This window comes from Petaurus breviceps, unplaced genomic scaffold (assembly GCF_028583685.1).
Source record: "Petaurus breviceps papuanus isolate PSGF00001 unplaced genomic scaffold, PetGlider_PUasm1.0 181, whole genome shotgun sequence".
In the NCBI taxonomy this organism is placed as follows: domain Eukaryota; kingdom Metazoa; phylum Chordata; class Mammalia; order Diprotodontia; family Petauridae; genus Petaurus; species Petaurus breviceps.
The window spans coordinates 1,836,670-1,853,794 of NW_027185784.1; the positions used below are offsets into that span (position 1 = coordinate 1,836,670).

Here is a 17,125-nt window from a genome sequence, read left to right on the forward strand (position 1 = left end):
CCTCTTAGTTATGTAATTTATTATTTGCCTTGGCTTAATGGAGGTATGCTGAAGAATCTGAGACTTCAGCTCATCCACTAAACAAAAACATTTTGTTTTTATTATCTTTGTTGTTTTTCAGTCATTTTTCAATTATCTCTGACTCTTCATGACCCCATTTTGGGTTTTCTTAGCAAAGATACTGGAGTGGTTTGCCATTTCCTTTTCCAGTTCATTTTACAGATGAGGAAACTGAGACAAACAAGGTTAAGTGACTTGCAGAGGGTCACACAACTAGGAAGTATCTAAGGTCAGATCTAAACTCACAAAAATGAGGCTTCCTGACTTGAGGTCCAGCACTTTATCCATCACACCAACCTACCTGCCTTTTCTATCATCTAAATTTTTTTTTTCAATAATGATAGGCTTTAAAATAGTATATTTTATGCTATCCACATCCACAGAAAGAATTATGAATTCTGAGTGCAGATCAAAGCATACTATTTACTCTCTCTCTGTTTTGTTTCTTCTAGCTCATGGTTCATTCCATTGGTTCTAATTCTTTGTCACAATATGACTAATGTGAAAATATGTTTAATATGAATGTATATGTAGAGCCTATATCAGATTGCATGCCATCCTGGGGAGGGGAAGGAGGGAGAGAAAATTTAAAACTCAAAAGCTTGTGGAATTAAATGTTGTAAACTAAAAATAAATAAATTTTAATTTAAAAGAGTATATTTATTAAATACAAACCAAGAAAATTTGGACCAATGTCAACAATTTTCAGAAGGAAAAAATAGTGAGTCTTACAGATTCTAAGATCATGAAAAGAATAAATAGAAAGTAATAAAATGTCATTGCTAAAAAAAATATGCTTAATCAATAGTTCTTTTTAATCTATAGTCATATCTTTTGTAAAAGTGAGTCTTTGAAAAATAAGGAGGAAACTAGCTGTGTGACCTTGGGCAAGTCACTTAACCCCAATTGCCCTCCAAAAAGCAAAAAATAAATAAAAATAAAATAAGGAAGAAGACAAAATAAAAGCATTCCAGGACCATGGTAATGAGAGTATTGGTTAATGTGGCATTTAGTCTGAGTCTGGGGAAGAGAAAGTTAAAGGGAAAGTCTTGTCCAAAACATCTTGTCCAAAGACTTTTACTCCTCATTTGAAGTATAGAATTTCCATCACACTGACAGTATCATCACTAATACAGTACTGTCTAGGAATCTTGCTTCCATAAGCTGGCACCATGCTTTCATGGGACCATAGATTTAAAACTAAAAAAGATCTTAGAGCTGCCTTAGTCCATACCCTTTATTTTACAGGTCTGGAAACTGAGGCCCAGAAAATAATTTGTCAGCTTCCCACAGACAAACTCAGAGCCTGAATTTGAAGCCTCTGATTTCAAATCCAGAACCAATGCATCAAACTGGCTCCCTTTTAATATCTAGCACTTAATTTCTAATATCTAGCTTCTTGTTGTTGCTTTAGTTATTCCAAATGGCAGCTCTAAGTTCTCCCAGAACTAAAACATAATTTCACATTTATGTAATGCTTTTAGGTTTTTAAAGTTATTTGCATGTGTTACCTCTGTTGAGCCTCACTGTTACCTTATCTCCTTTTCTAGAGGATGAAACAAAGGCTTATACAATGAATTGTCCACATTTATATAGCTAATGAATATCAGAGTTAGAATTTAAATTGATATTTTCCTGCCTAGCACACTGTCTAATATGCTATATTCCCTCCCTCTTTCTCTGAAAAAAAGGGGTTCTCTATGCAAATCTTTCTAAATAAAACGCACAGAACTCTTTATAGGTTTATTTTGGTCTTCACACACACACACACACACACACACACACACAATTAATCCAATATAGTAGAAGAAAAATGTCTTGCTTCTTGAATTTGATCCACAGAATTAATCAATCTAGATGTGATTGACCTCCTAAATGAACATGTCCCTTCCTGTGATGAAAGATTATGAGTTATTACCCTATCATAGGGTGTCTCTATATAGCACAAAATGACTCCTGAATCTGACACTTACCAAATTATATTGGTCAACGTTCATAGCTACAGCAGGTAGATAATCCATAAAAGTAAGTGGAGAGGAAATGAAGTATACTGTTTGGTAGTCTAGTATAACCAGTTTAACTAGAGAATGGGCAGGGATACACTTCTCTTTGGCCAGGACAGAGTATAGATCAACATCTCTTTGGTACAAGAAAACACTAGTCTCTTTGTGGCCCATACTTGATAGTACATATGAGTTTAAATGGCTGGGTTTTTTAAATGATGATTGTTATTCCTGGATCACTGGTATACTCATCATTTTCAGTGAGATATTGTCATTGAAATAAGCAAAAATATATGCACTGCAATATTGATTTCTTTTTTCTCTGATATGATTGTATCTTTTGCAGATCCAGTGTTAAGATTTAAAGGGCTTCGTATAATGATTAGAAGGGGCAATTAATGCTGACATTAATGGGCCCTCCTATTTGAATATTTAAGTGAAAGCTACTCCAGTTTAACTGGAGTCGCCCAAAGGGACAGTCAGGAGGAAGATGCAACAATGGAAGGATTCTGGGGCAGCAGCTTCTCCCCCCATAAAAAAAGTGGAGAAACCTCTGATAGATTTACATATGATACTCCATCCCTTGTCTTTGTGCCTTTTTACAGGCTGCCCCCCATACTTGGAATGCACTCCATCTATATCAGGGTTTTACTGATCCTATTAGATAGATGCTAGTTTCCCCCAAAAACTTATTTTGAATCTATTTTTATAATCTATCCTTTGTCTCCCTAGATAACTCCTTGATTGTTTTATTCTTGTCCTTATTGCCAGTACCTAGCACATCTGGAATATAATAGGCACTTAAGAAAATTTGGTTTATTGATTAGTTGATTGGCAAATTATGCCTGCCTATCATTCCCCCATGCTGGGACCTGAATGACACCACCATAGTGGTTCTAGAGGTTCCACTAGAGGTATTTCTAGGGATCTTAAGGAATAAAGGTCTTCAGACCATAGCAGGAAGAGGAAGTCCATAGTGGTCTTGAGACAAGATGCATCTGGGACATGATGCTTTAGCTAGAACTCCAGGGCCCACAAGTCCTTTCATTCTTCAGGGCAGCTCCTTGATATGATCAGGCCAATTTTAGGTATTTTATAGTATGAGAAAGTATCCCACAAGAGATTCAATTAGATCTGCAATTCTGACGTGATAGGCAAGAAGGCACTAATCAACCAGGAAGCTACAAGTTTATAAGCTAGAGTCTTCCAGACAAAGAAGGTTCAATTATTAGTGGTTTCAGAGAGGAGTTGGGAAAAAAGACAGTTACCAGACAGAAAGAGGGCATAGTTCTATGGGGCATTATTGTTTGATGAAAGACAAGGCCCTCAAACCTAGAAATAGTTTGTTCATTTGTCGTTGTTGTTTTTAATGGACTACCACACATCTGTGGCAGAAACAATAAGAAAGGGAATTCAACAGAATAGAAAAAAATATAATCATTCAATTAGAGTATTAAAATAGACTTTTAAAGAGTGCCAGTTCTTAAGGGTACATTTATACTCAGGTAAATCTTCTGAAGAGAGTATTCCCTATTAAAAAGCTAAAACTTTGATACCTCAAATAATCTTGCACATTTCCCCCCATATTTTTCATGTGTTAAAGCTACATTATTGGAAGAGTTGCCTATACTGATGAGGTCATGGCTATATGAGTAGAGTAGAATCATATTTTCAAGTGTTATATAGGAAAAGCTAGAATGCTTTCAAAAAAAAAACAATACTAATTCATTTGGTTTAATTGAAATGTGTTTTAGCTGGTTTGTCAACAAGCTGGACCTAGCAAAAAGACATTTTTCTTTTCTTATCTTTTGATATAGAAAGCAAGGCTTGCAAGAATCCGGGCAGCTAAGAGTGGAAGTGCCAATGCTTATATGCAGAGCAAACGGAATGGATTACTGAGTAACCAGCTCCAGGTAATATATTGACAAGTCCCTTCCTACTTGAAAATAAATTTGTCCACAGTCATTAATATAATAGTGCTTTAAACAAGTCTACCTTACTGGTTGCTTTATTGTCATTTTATTTTTCCTTTTCCCATACTTGTGATTTCTTTGTTGTAAGGAACTCATCATGGTGAGAAAACCTCCTCTACCAATACACAAAAGCAACTGTTCAGCAATTTACAGTCTTGGAGAGCTCCCTGGGACACTGAGAGGTTAACTGCCTTACCCAGGATCGCCCTCAGAAAGCATCAAGAGTGGGACTAGATTCTAGGACTTTCCAGTTCCCAGAACAGCTGTCTATCCATTACGCCATGATGCTTCTTCTAAAGTTACATCATGTACTGAATAATTATGAATAATGAAATCCTAAAGACTCCATTACTTCCCTCCGACCCAGACATGACTGATTAGCATCAATGTTATGAGTTTAGAATCAATGGTATTTCTAGGGAACACGTTTTTTTTCTTCTCTCCCACTGACCCTCAAACATGCTTGTGCAGCATTCTCAATAGTCCCCAAAAGATATGTAGCTAGGGTGAGGCCATCAGGACTTTGAATAATATCAGCATCCTCTGTTTTGATGCCCTGCCTAGAACAAAGTTCTTCAGCAGTATAACAACAACGGAGTTCAGTATCAATTAGCAATAATAATTAGCCAATATTGCACTCCACTAGATGGCATGCTGACAGTTATGCCCCAAACAATCTTTTCCCTACCCTGTTCCTGTTCTCCCTCTCCTTTCTGAGAGACTCCCCAGTGAGATTACAGGGTGCATTTGTACTGCTTACCTCAGGTGTGTTTCATATCTCTTTCCCAGCCATAAATATTGCTCGTTTCTGGTTAACTTGGAGAATGTCATAAAATCTCCAAAAACCTCTATTATTGAATTCATTTATGTGCTTTAATTTTTAAACCTCATATCCTGAATTATTAACCTGGGATCTATGACTTTGATTTTTAAAACATGTTGGAAACTATTTTTCATTATAATTGGTTTCCTTTATAATCTTGTATTTTTAATTTCATGCCTTTAAAAACATTATTCCAGGAAGGGGTCCATAGGCTTTGCCAGACTGCCCATGACAAACAAACAAGTTAAAAACTCTTGTCCTACATGCTTCGCTATGATTTCAGTCATCTTAATGACAAGGAAGCTTTGAGATCTGCAGTTTTGTGTATAATCTTCTCTTTCTGTTCTACTAAATATTTGAAAATGCTCATTTTATTTGGCATTTGTTAAGAATAAAAATTAAAAACAAAGTAACTTTCTTATCATTAAAAAAGTAAAAGGGGTTTTTTAGAATGTGTCTATTAAGTACTTGTTTGAATGTGAGACTGACGACAGACTGATCCCAGAGTTATAACAGTTGAAGCTTCAAAACAATGGTTTAAATATTCACATGAAGAAGATACAGTAGTCGTTTTGACTGCTGATCATATAACTCAAAAGCTATTTTTTTGTCTGTTGGGTTTTGCTGACAAACACTACAATTATGGCCTATTGTAGCCCAGATTCATCTTGCAGAAGCATATGACTAGCATTCCCATTGTTTGCAAATAATATAGACAGCAACACTGTATTTTCTGTGTTAACAGTCCTCTGGAGAAGATGAACAGGCCTTTGTTAGCAAATCTGGCTCTTGCTTTGAGACCCAGCACCACCACCTGCTTCACTGTCTGGAAAAGACTACGGTAAGGAGCAGGCATCACTGCCTTCCCCTGTTCTGTGGTGACAGTCTCATTTGCTTTTGCACAATCTTGCTGCTTCTCATCACTCTTTTTCATAGAGTGACTCATCAACCTTGTGTACGACCCAGTGCTGAATTACGTTGAGTGACTATGTTGAAAGTTGAAGTTGGAAATCTTTTCAGATATGTATTTGGGAAATGTTTATGCACGTGGTATTCTGGCATTTTAAGGGGAAACCAAACAGTTAACATGGAGCTGCGTACCAATACAAAGTCACTCTGCTTTCCCAAGTCTATAAGCGGTGTAATATATAATAATGGAAGATTTTTTAATCTCTAAATGTCCTCAAATGATTTTTTGAAATGCTGACCAAGCAGAAAAAAATGATCACTTTCCTGATAACTGAGTGTAATAAAATCCATCACAATAAAAATATAATAATGATGATATTTGTATGATACTTTCATATTTGCTAAGGACTCTGCATGTTTTACTTGACTTAGAGCCTCACAACAGAGCCAGTAGGCACAAAGGAGGTATTTCTTACTGTGGGCTTATGTCAGATTCTGAAGGATGTTGATTTTTGTAAAGTTAAAATTATCTTTGGAAAACCCTTGAATCATTTAGAAAGGGCAGCATAATATCTTTAAACTTGCATAGTTGGGAAAGAACTAGGTAGGCTAGGGTCTCTTAAAAAGAAGAGAGTGTTTTAGAGATCAAACAAAAGTGATGTGGTTGCTAAGGAAACAATTGAATGTAAACTATATTTTTCACTATGCCAATGGTTTACATTGATAAGGAGACAGATTGGAACAAAGACTCCAATTCAAACAGAAAAAAACAAAAACAGATTTAAAAAAAAACATAGCTTTCAAAACCATAGCTTGATGATTGAGGATAAAATACTCATGAAAGGGCTTAACACATAAGCATGATATATATATATATATATACATATATATATATATATATTAGATATAATTGTTCCTATGCCCAGATTCCCCATGAAACAAAAGAATACACAAGGAAGTTAAAGGAAATAGTGGGATCCTTTCAGTTGACCAGGAATGTGTTAACTAGGAAGGGTAACTTAAGTTTGTCCTCAATCTCTATGAGCCTGTGATGACAATGGTATTCTAGAATCACAGGTAGGAAGGTGATGTGCTCACATTGTGAGTGGCATGTGTGAACTGAGAAGACTGAGCAAACAACAGATTCACATCTACTCAAGCTTACTCCAAATAGAATGGAGACATCATTGGAGACATTTAAATTGTACTTCACCTCCACTCTCTACTCTCCAGTGCTTATCTATGAATTTATATAGTTATATGTGCTTTTGATGTAACTCCATTGTTTGGCTGATATTATTATACCCATTTCACAGATGGGAACTTTCGTTCAATGATATACTTATTTAAACCTGACTTCATGTCCTCTAGACTTTAAGACCAGTACTCTATCCATTATGATATGTTTCCTCTCCACTGGTGTGTTAAAGCTTTGAAAAATGAATATAATATGATAAAATTAACCCAATAACTCAAACTCTTTTTGTCCTATCCCTTTTTTTAGGTAATAGAGTTTAACTAGCTTTAAGAGTGATCTAGCTTGTTTGTTTTTTGCCCCCTGGGCATTTCATTGCACACACTGCTAATGGGCTTTTGTTATATGGTGGCTACCTTCAGATAAAACTATGACTATCACATTCACTTAGATTTAGGATACATGTGAAATCAGACATTTCTTCATTTAACAATTATAAGATGCTTCCTGTACACAAAATTCTAAGATCATAGATGCAGAGCTAGAAGAAATTTTAGAGGCCATCTGTTCTATCCCCTACCATGATATCACAGATAAGGAAAATGAAGTCCAATGAAGTTAAATGATTCATCCGAGATCACATAGTAACAGAGCTAAAATTTGAACTCAGACCCTTCCACTGCACCATGCTAAAAAGTTATATAAATTTATGATTATTGAACATGTTCTGTCTGTACTAACTATACCAGATGAGTTCTCTTCATAAGGAGTAAGATATCCAAAATAAGAGGAAAAAAACTTTATCATATTCAAGTAAATGATTGAGACCCTAAATTATTGCTTCAATTAGCAGTATATTTAATGTAAAATTATTTTGATTTGGATCTAGCTATTAACAATTATGGAAACAAATTGTAATAAGGTACAGTTTTCTAAACAGGCCGTTGCAGAATTGCTCTCAGCCAAAATTCTTATTCATTCACATGTGGAAAAAAAAGAACATATAAATTTTCCCTTTAATTTTTTTTTTGCTTTTTTGGAGGGGGGAAGGCAGGGCAATTGGGGTTGTGACTTGCCCAAGGTCACAAGGCTAGTAAGTGTTAAGTGTCTGAGGGTGGATTTGAACTCAGGTCCTCCTGACTCCAGGACCAGTGCTCTATTCACTGCACCACCTAGAAGCCCCGTTTAATTTTTTTTAACTGCAAATAATACATCACTTTTTTTTTTACTTTCATGGCATTTACTTGAAATTAAAACATTCTACTTCTTATGCTAAATTTAATATTACCATCCTATAGATGTTTGTGTTATTTAATGTCTATTTCTTATACATAGGATAATTTTGTGTAAGAAAATTTATTCTATCATGTACTGTTACTATGTTTTGATCCATATGCCCTCTGAATTATATTTTTATATGCTTAATGCATTTCCTTGCTTAAAGTAGTTTTTCTTATACATAATACATTATGAAAATAAAGAGCCTGGAAAATTCAAATGCAACTTAATCAAATAAGAACTGGTACAAAAAGTACATTTCCCAAACACATTCTGCTTTTTAAAAAATGTGGGATTATTTTCCCCTGCAGGCAATGCAAGGAGTTAATGCAGGCAGTATTGGTTATTTGTGTCTGAAGGTTATGTGACTATTCAAGAGTTATTACTGTGAGACCTTCCATGGCATTCATAGGCCCTGAACAGACTTGGCTTTTCCATCAGTGGTAGAAAGGTAATTTGGTAGTTTGTTACTGGTACCCAGTTGGGGGAGAAGGAAGAGAGCAAGTAGGAGAGAGGGAGAGAAAGGGATAGAGAGGGAGAAATGTAGGGAGGCAGAAATCAGGAAGAATTCCTGCAGGAGGGTAAGTCTGAACCATTTGCTTATTAAGACATTCCATGTATTTAGCTAATAAATAATTCTACTATTCTGTGATTTTTCTATATCCCAAGATTTTAGATAAAAATCTAAAGACATGGAAAGTATAAGTTTATAATTTCCCAAAAACTGATTTATAGAATCTGTTACTATGAAAATGTTCATATGAAGCAGAAAAACTGAATAATAATGATCATAATAATAACAATAAGTAGCCTTTGTATAGAGCTTTAAAGTTTGTAAAGTGCTTTAAAAACATTTATCCTCACAAAACTGAGAGGCAGATCAGGAAACTGAGGCAGGTCAAGGTCAAATGACTTGCCCAGGGTCATACAGCTAATAAGTGTCTGAGGTCACATTAGAACTCATGTCTTCCTGATTCCAGGCTCAGTTTCTCTATCCACTGTGCAACCTAGCTGCCTCCAAAGTCCTCAGAACAGTTTCTTATGTAGTTTTTGCATGTTGGAGTTAGTTTTATTTTTAGCACTAGAACCTCCTGAAGATCTTTCAAACTTACTTCTGCTCCAAAGTTTTGCATTTTTATCTTTTAACATCCAGATTTTGTATTCAGAAGATGTTGAGTAGATACAATTTCAAAAAGGATTCGGTCATCAAATTAGGAGTATATCAATTTATGTTAAGTACAATTGAGGGGTCAATGAGATACAGGTCAGAAAAGATTTTCCCAGAAATGCAAATTAAAACATAAGTAACTTTGAGATTTTACTTGAAAGCATGAATGTTCATGGGCAGCTAGTGGCACGGTGGATAGAGCACTCAACTTGGAAATAGGAAGATTCAATTGTGAGAGTTCATCTGGCCTCAAACACTTACTAGCTGTGTGACCCTGGCCAAGTCACTTGACCCTATTTCTCAGTTCCTCATCTTTAAAATGACCTAGAGAAGGAAATAGCAAACCACTCTAGTATCTTTGCCAAGAAAACCCCAAAAGGAGTCATAAAGAGTTGGATACATCTGAAACAACTAAACAATAACAACAAAAAATGAAAGTTCATAGGATTTTAGACTTAAAGTTGGAAGGTGCTTCTTAGAATGAAGTGTCAAACATGTAACCCACTCTCAAATGCAACCCAAACTAGATTAAAATGTGATAGAGAAATATTTTTAAAAATTAATAAAAATAAAAGAAAACATAGATAATGTTAATATGTAGTTTTCTAAGTCATTATGTGCCCATAGGGATCCTTATGTATAGTTTCATGGCTTCCATTTCTTATTTAGTTTGACTGTATTCTGAAGTTTTCTTGGGGGAAAAAAAGGCTCAGACTTGTCCTTTTCACCAGAATTAAACACTGTGCATGGCCTAAATGCATAGAGCAAAACTGAGTTCTGAATAGAGTTCTATAATATATCTATCCTTTTTTTCCCATCTATGCTGTCAACCCACATTCTTAATGGTGTTGGACAGAATCATGAATTTGTGGATGAACAAGTTTATGAAGAGAGCTGCATGGAAGTTTCAACAGTCAACCGTCCTTCAAGTCACAGCCCTTCTCTGTCATCACAACAAGGCGTCACCAGCACTTGCTGCTCAAGACGACACAAAAAGACTTTCCGGATCCCAAATGCCAATGTATCAGGGAGCCGCCAAGGCAGTGTACAAGAACTCAGTACTATCCAAATCAGGTGTGTGGAGAGAACACCTTTATCTAACAGGTACTTGGAATGTTCAATTTGATCTCAACTGATGACATAAATCATCCTCACCACCATGGCAGGTGTGTGAGCTTGCATGTGAATTTATTCGTGTACACATGCCTGTAACCCAATTCATACACACTAAAAAAGATGTACAACCGAGACCAAAGCAGTCAATGTAATGGGCAGAAGGAGGTCAGGTGACCATTCACATATACACATATCCATTAAGGGGGAAAGGAATAGGAGAGTTGAAAAGGAGAGGGAAAGAGACAGTGGCATTCCACCTGGATAAGCACTCTTCCTTTTCCTGTATGGGAGCTCACACAAGTGTCTCTACACTCAGGAAGACTTTACATGCATTTTTTTAAATTTAGGAAAATAACATTTTTTCAGTGCCTTTGAAGTAGATGCTATGGAGACACAGCAAAGAAATTGAAGTTCTTCTATTCCCCTTCAAGGTTCTTAAAATGTAGATGAAAAGACAGGATTAACACAAAGAAAAACATTTAAAAGTACTTATAAAGAACTTAAAGATTAATAGTTGACTTGATAAAAACTAAAGGAACAGCTGTACAAAGTCATTGACTCAAAATTGAGATGAGAATCAAAAAACATTTTTGAGCACAACAAAAACATTATCAAGGGAAATTTTTAAGAGTTGATTCGGGCAAAATGTATTGCAGGTTGCTTTTTTTTTTTTTTCTTTTTGCACATGTATATGTGGGGAGGATGTGTGTGTGTGTGTGTGTGTGTAACAGTCTATGAAAAGACTAAGCAAATAGCTCAGTCTGTGGCTTTTTAAACATAGCAGAAGGCTTTGGAAACATAACTCAAACTTCTAAGAGCTTAAAAGGGTTCTGTCTCTGAAGTCTGTCTTATTTAAACACAATACCATGTAGAGTGGGAGAGAGTGATGTGCATTAAAGAATAATTCCATTCTCAAAACATAAACACCAGCAGCAGCTCTTGTCATGTGGTTTAAATCATCATCTAGGTTGTCGCAAGAGGATTTTTTAAAAATAATAATAGTAATAATTCCTAAGGAACTTTTAAAATACCATTGACTTCAAGGGTGTTATTCTGTAAGTGGAAAATGAATGCACTAGTGTTAGTTCTAGTAAGAATGAAGTTGTAGAAACTGAATTATCTAACCAAAGTCAACTGGGCTTGAAGCCTCTCTATTGAGGCTTTCTTATACTTTGTTATACTCGTCTTTAAAAATGTACCTGAAGTGATCACAAATAGTCTTAGATTTAAAAATTTGATTCATGGAAACTAAAACATCTTCACCTCATTTCTGTGGTAAAGACATGTAAGAAAATGTGAACAACTTACCTTTTTTTCTAAATCCATTCTTTCCCTATCAGCCGATCCAGTTTAAATGCCAAAATGGAAGAGTGTGTTAAACTAAACTGTGAGCAACCTTACGTGACTACAGCAATAATAAGCATACCGACACCTCCAGTTACGACCCCTGAAGGAGATGACAGGCCAGAATCTCCAGAATACTCAGGAGGAAACATTGTCAGAGTATCTGCTTTGTAAAACAATTGGAAGAAGGACAGAGGGCAGTTGAGTCCTGACTGTGAAAGAGCTCTAAAGAGGAAGGCGGAAGAAATATCCAGTCTTTTACAGATTAAACAGCAAAATGGAAGACTGGTTGGTAGCAAAACCAAACATTGTTTCCAAACTTAAGGATGTGCTTAAAAGGCCACCAAATGGCATTTCTGGGCATAAGGTTTGACCTATTCTCCAGCGGAAATATCTGTGATCCTTTGACTTTACAAATGAGCACAATGAAATGCCTCCCATTGATGCTTCTTAAGATAAGAACTCTTTTTTAAAAAAAATAAAATGAAATTTAAAAAACAACTTTGAACACTATGTTCCAGTTGAATGAAAAACAAATCTGGAAAACATTTTGATAACATGTTTTTTCCTGTAAAAACAAGCAAACACGAACATTGACAAGTGAAGTATACCACGTTTAAAAAAAAAACCACAAAAAACAAAACCTCATATGACAGGTTCGTACTGACTGAAAGGAATACCATCATAATGCATGCTGAAATTCTTTGGAGCAGTGATCTCAGTTTACTTATGTTGTCTTCAGATTAGGCATGATAAACTTTAACTGTAGAAAGGGGCATTTCTGGGCACTTACAACAAGCTGATTGTTCACATTCCATGGTAAGCTCTACAAATAAACTCTTAGCAGTGCGATCTTTCTGGCTGAGACGCACATCTGTGAGCCTATAGTGTCCAGCTAGCTCAGTATTGATTATCATTTTACCTTGCTTCCTAGATACTGTTACAACTGCAATAATCCATTGTACACCTGTTGTATCAGGAATCAGGACTTTCTGTTTGTTTGTTTTAATTTTCCAGATCCCCTTAACAGTTAGTGCCACAGTCAGAGAAAATAACTCTTTGATGTAGCCCAAGTTTTTCCAGTAAGTTTGAAATCCAAACTGTTGTACCATAGGTGTGTTTTTTTTGAGACTAGCCTTCTTGTCCACTGTAGTCCTGTGACACAGTGAGTTGTCAATTCCTGTATTTCTAGCTCACCTCTCTATTGACATTTTAAAGGTTTCTCATTAGCAGCTGGGTTAACCTTTTTTGTAGTACCAATGGCTTTCCTACTTTTATATTAACTGACAAGGTCTCTTACTAGTGAAATATGATAATCAAACCCCCCCCTTATCAAAAAGTAGAAGGGGGGCAAAGGAATTATTTGACAAATGAGTACTTATCTTTAAGCCTCTTTGCTGTTAACAACTAGCCCAGATATTGAATTTATCAGGAGGTGTTTTGTGCAAACAGTCCCATAGGCTGGGACAAGTGCCATAGCACCAAGTAGTCTTACAACTGTACCTACACATTTTTCTACTTATTTTACTTTGGGTCTGATTAGATTACATTTTCTCAAATATAATTTGAGAGGAACTAACATGATTCTAAATATGGAGCCCAAACTAAGAAGCCTTCTGTACCAATACTTAAAGAAAGATTGCTTTCTCCCCTATTTCAGGAAAGCAATGCAAATCTTTTCTAGAAAGAGATTCCTGTAAACAGCAGTTTCCTCCCATGAAGGAGGACAAGGTGTTTGGTGATGCAAACTTGATCTCTGTGTACATTAAGTGGAAACGTGTTTATATTTTAAAGAATATTGTATCAGCAGACATGTCTGCATGTACCAATGTGAACAGTTTTATGTCAATCAAAATGCTCTGTCCATTCCAAGATTCTACTACAAGGGATACAGTTTAACTTCTATGTATGTGGGGGGGAAAAGATTATTGTTCCCCATATTTTTTTTAAATGTTTGTCATAAGAAGAGAAAATGTCATCCCCTGTATACCAAATAATTTGTGACTTTTTTTGAAAGTAAGATTGTATTTGCTTTACATTTTTATGGTTGACCCAAGACAAGGTTGTGTACACAGTAGGCACTAGATAAATGCTTATAGAACGAAAGAAAATAAGATAAACTCAAATTTTCTTTGGGAGGAACTGGCTTTACTCCTAAACTTTCTTGAACAAATTACTAATTTGCCAGTAGTTTGAAGATTAATCATTCCTAGAGCCTGCTTCTTATCACTTTGTGCTTTGAGGTTGATTGTACAATGAAACTTCTTTGATAACATTTAATGCAATTTTTGTTGTTGCTAAATATAGACTAAGGAAACTGCAATGCAGGAATACTTAGGATTTTAATTCCCTTAATTATCAGTTTTATTTTTAATGTCTAAATGTGGAAAAAATTTTCCAATTGGTAGTTTGGCACCCTCTTCCCACTCCTCATTTATGCAAAACTCTTTCATTTTTTCTGAAATTAAAAAAAAGAAAACTTTTTTGGTGTTTTAGGTGATTTCCAAATACTGTGTTGGTAGTGAATGACTGTTGATGACTGTGTAAAGTGCATCTGTACTGTAAATGAAATGTAATTATTTCTGTGTACCATATGGAGCAACCAAGGTTGTTGTTTTTTGACAATTTTGTTTGAAATTCATATATCTTATTTTGGAGGATAGCATAATAACTGCGTTGTGCTGAACAAGAAATAGACATTTGAGGAATAATAAAATAAAACATCTGCATGCTTGAACAGGACTAACGAGTTTTGCAATAACTAACTTTCTCTTCCTAGACGGTTTTCTTTAATTCCAAATTCCACAGACAACAGGTTTAACTTCATTAGGGAACACCCTCAAAAGTCATACTGGAAAAGTAGATGGAGTCCTGGCTTTGGAACCAGTAAAACTCGGGTTATCATCCTGCCTTTGACACAGGATTGACTGTGTCACTTCAGGCAAGTCACTCAACTTTATCCATAGGCAGCTTTCTACAACCTTAACTCTGAGAAATTACTGACCTGTATTGTTGGGGGGAGTTTCCACGAGGTATACTCACAAGTTCCAACCAAAAAGAAAACCTATAAAGTTAGACAGCAATGAACTTTATTATTCCAGTCATGTGACATAGATAACCTGCGTCACCCATTAAAAACAGCAAATAGCTATCAGGAGTTTAAACTTAAGTAGAGTTGGTTGCTGGTTTAGTGGTGGTAATAGTAGTGGTAGTGGTCATGGTGATGGCAGCTAGCATATGTCACCATAGCTAGTATATGTTTTAAGGAAGACCTTTGAACCCAGATCTTCTTTGATCTGAAGACAGTCCTCTATTTTTTTCATATCACACTATCACTTGCCAAATGATTATTGGTATGTAATCTACATGTATGGATATTAGTATGTAATCTATATGTCATATGACTCCTACCCAACTGTAACACCTCAATTCCCAAGTAATTTTGCAAATATTTGAAAAAGAAGATATAAGCAGAGAGCAAGGAGAATGCCCACACCACAATATCATTGATTTTCAATGATTTTATACCCAGATGCCGAAATATAATGAAATTAGAAGGTCAGGGGGAATCATCTTTTCACCTTTATACCACATCAGATACCTGGAATTACTGGGTGATCCGGGGCTTATATCCCTAGTATTTAACTTTTTGTATAAGAAAATGAAAAGCTAATTAACAGGTTCCAAGATTCATGTCACTGATCACAGAAAGAATAATTAGGGAAAGAATGTATAGAAGAATGGGAAGTTTGGAGAAAAATGTCACATCAGAAAAAAATAGTCTGAGGGCAAAAAAAATGTATATTTTCACATCATTTAAAGGGATGTAACTTATCAAATATTTTTTTCGTTTTAGAGAAATATTACAGTAATAGAAACTTCTATAATAAGATTAAGTAAAACTACATATAGACAGGAGAGTTTATCATACTTATATAAAGCTACCTATTCAAGGTTTTAGTAGCAAGGTAATGTAGATATGGATAACATCACTTTCTTGAAGCATTATCTTTCAAGTAAATACATTCTACCCACCATATGTCCAAAGCTAAGTCTATTCCTGAGAACACTCTGTTCAATGAACTTTCATGTCAACATCTTTGTAAACAGCAGACAAATTGAAGGATTTTCCTAGAAGTGAAACACAAAGACAGGGCAGATGGTAAAAAGAGAGGAGAAAAGTGATAATTTTTTTTTCAGCACAAAAATTGAACCTGGCTAATCAACTTGTCAATCATTCATTCATTCAACAAACATTTTTAAGTGTCTACTATGTGCTACATTTCCTAAAAACTGGCAGAGAAACAAATTTTAGACAAAACACAATTCCTGCCTTCAGGAAGCTTACAATCAATTAGGTATAATATACACAGAAAAAGCAATATAAAACAAGTTACTTAGAGAAATATGAAACAAAGGTCTGTGAAGTTCAAGAGAAAGAAAGGAATTCATTAAAGATTTATGAAGGAGGTAACGTTTAAATTGGATTATAAAGAACACATGAATTCAGTGGGGTTCACAAAAGGCAGGAAAACATTCTAGGCTAAATTAATCACACACACACACACACACACACACACACACACACATCCCAGAATTGAAAGGGTCCCCTGTAGAATCCTGTAGATTTATACTTTCTTCTCTATTTTCCTTCTTGGTAATTTTTTTGAAATAATATTTTATTTTTTTCCCAATTACATGTAAAAAAATTTTAACATTCTTTTTTTTAATTTGAATTCCAAATTTTCTTCCTCCTTCCCTCCCTTCCCCTCTCCCCGAAACAGTAAATAATTTGATAAAGGTTATGCTTGTGCAATTGTGTAAAACATATTTCCATATTAGTCATGTTGTAAAAAGAAAATACAGACCAAAAAAAAAAAATCATAGAGAAGTGGGGAAAAAATGGTAAGCTTTGATCTGTTTTCAGACTCCATCACTTTTTTCTCTGGTGGTAGATAGCATTTTTCATCATGAGTTTTGGATTGTCTTGGAATTGTCTTGGATCATTGTACTGCTGTTACTGTATACAATGTTCTCCTGGTTTTGCTCACTTCACTCTTCATCAGGTCACATAAGTCCAGATTTTTCTGAAAGTATCCTGTTCATCATTTCTTATAGCACAATAGTATTCCTTCACAAACATATGCTCCAATTTGTTTAGCCAGTCCCCAAACTGATGGATACCTCCTCAATTTCAAATTCTTTGCCACCACAAAAGAATTTCTCTAAATATTTTTGCACATACAGATCCTTTTC

General features: G+C 35.2%; 1 protein-coding gene across 1 annotated transcript in view; it reads left to right on the plus strand.

Moving 5' to 3' along the window:
* The window catches only part of LOC138160531 (A-type voltage-gated potassium channel KCND2-like), a 29,366-nt gene extending 14,757 nt beyond the window's left edge, over positions 1 to 14,609 (plus strand). Inside the window, exons 2-5 of the mRNA XM_069087080.1 lie at positions 3,881 to 3,976; positions 5,605 to 5,700; positions 10,266 to 10,513; positions 11,866 to 14,609. Of these exons, the coding sequence (XP_068943181.1) occupies positions 3,881 to 3,976; positions 5,605 to 5,700; positions 10,266 to 10,513; positions 11,866 to 12,043 (618 nt within the window). The 3' untranslated portion in view covers positions 12,044 to 14,609. The remainder of the gene's footprint in view (positions 1 to 3,880; positions 3,977 to 5,604; positions 5,701 to 10,265; positions 10,514 to 11,865) is intronic.
* The last annotated feature ends 2,516 nt before the right edge of the window (positions 14,610 to 17,125 follow it).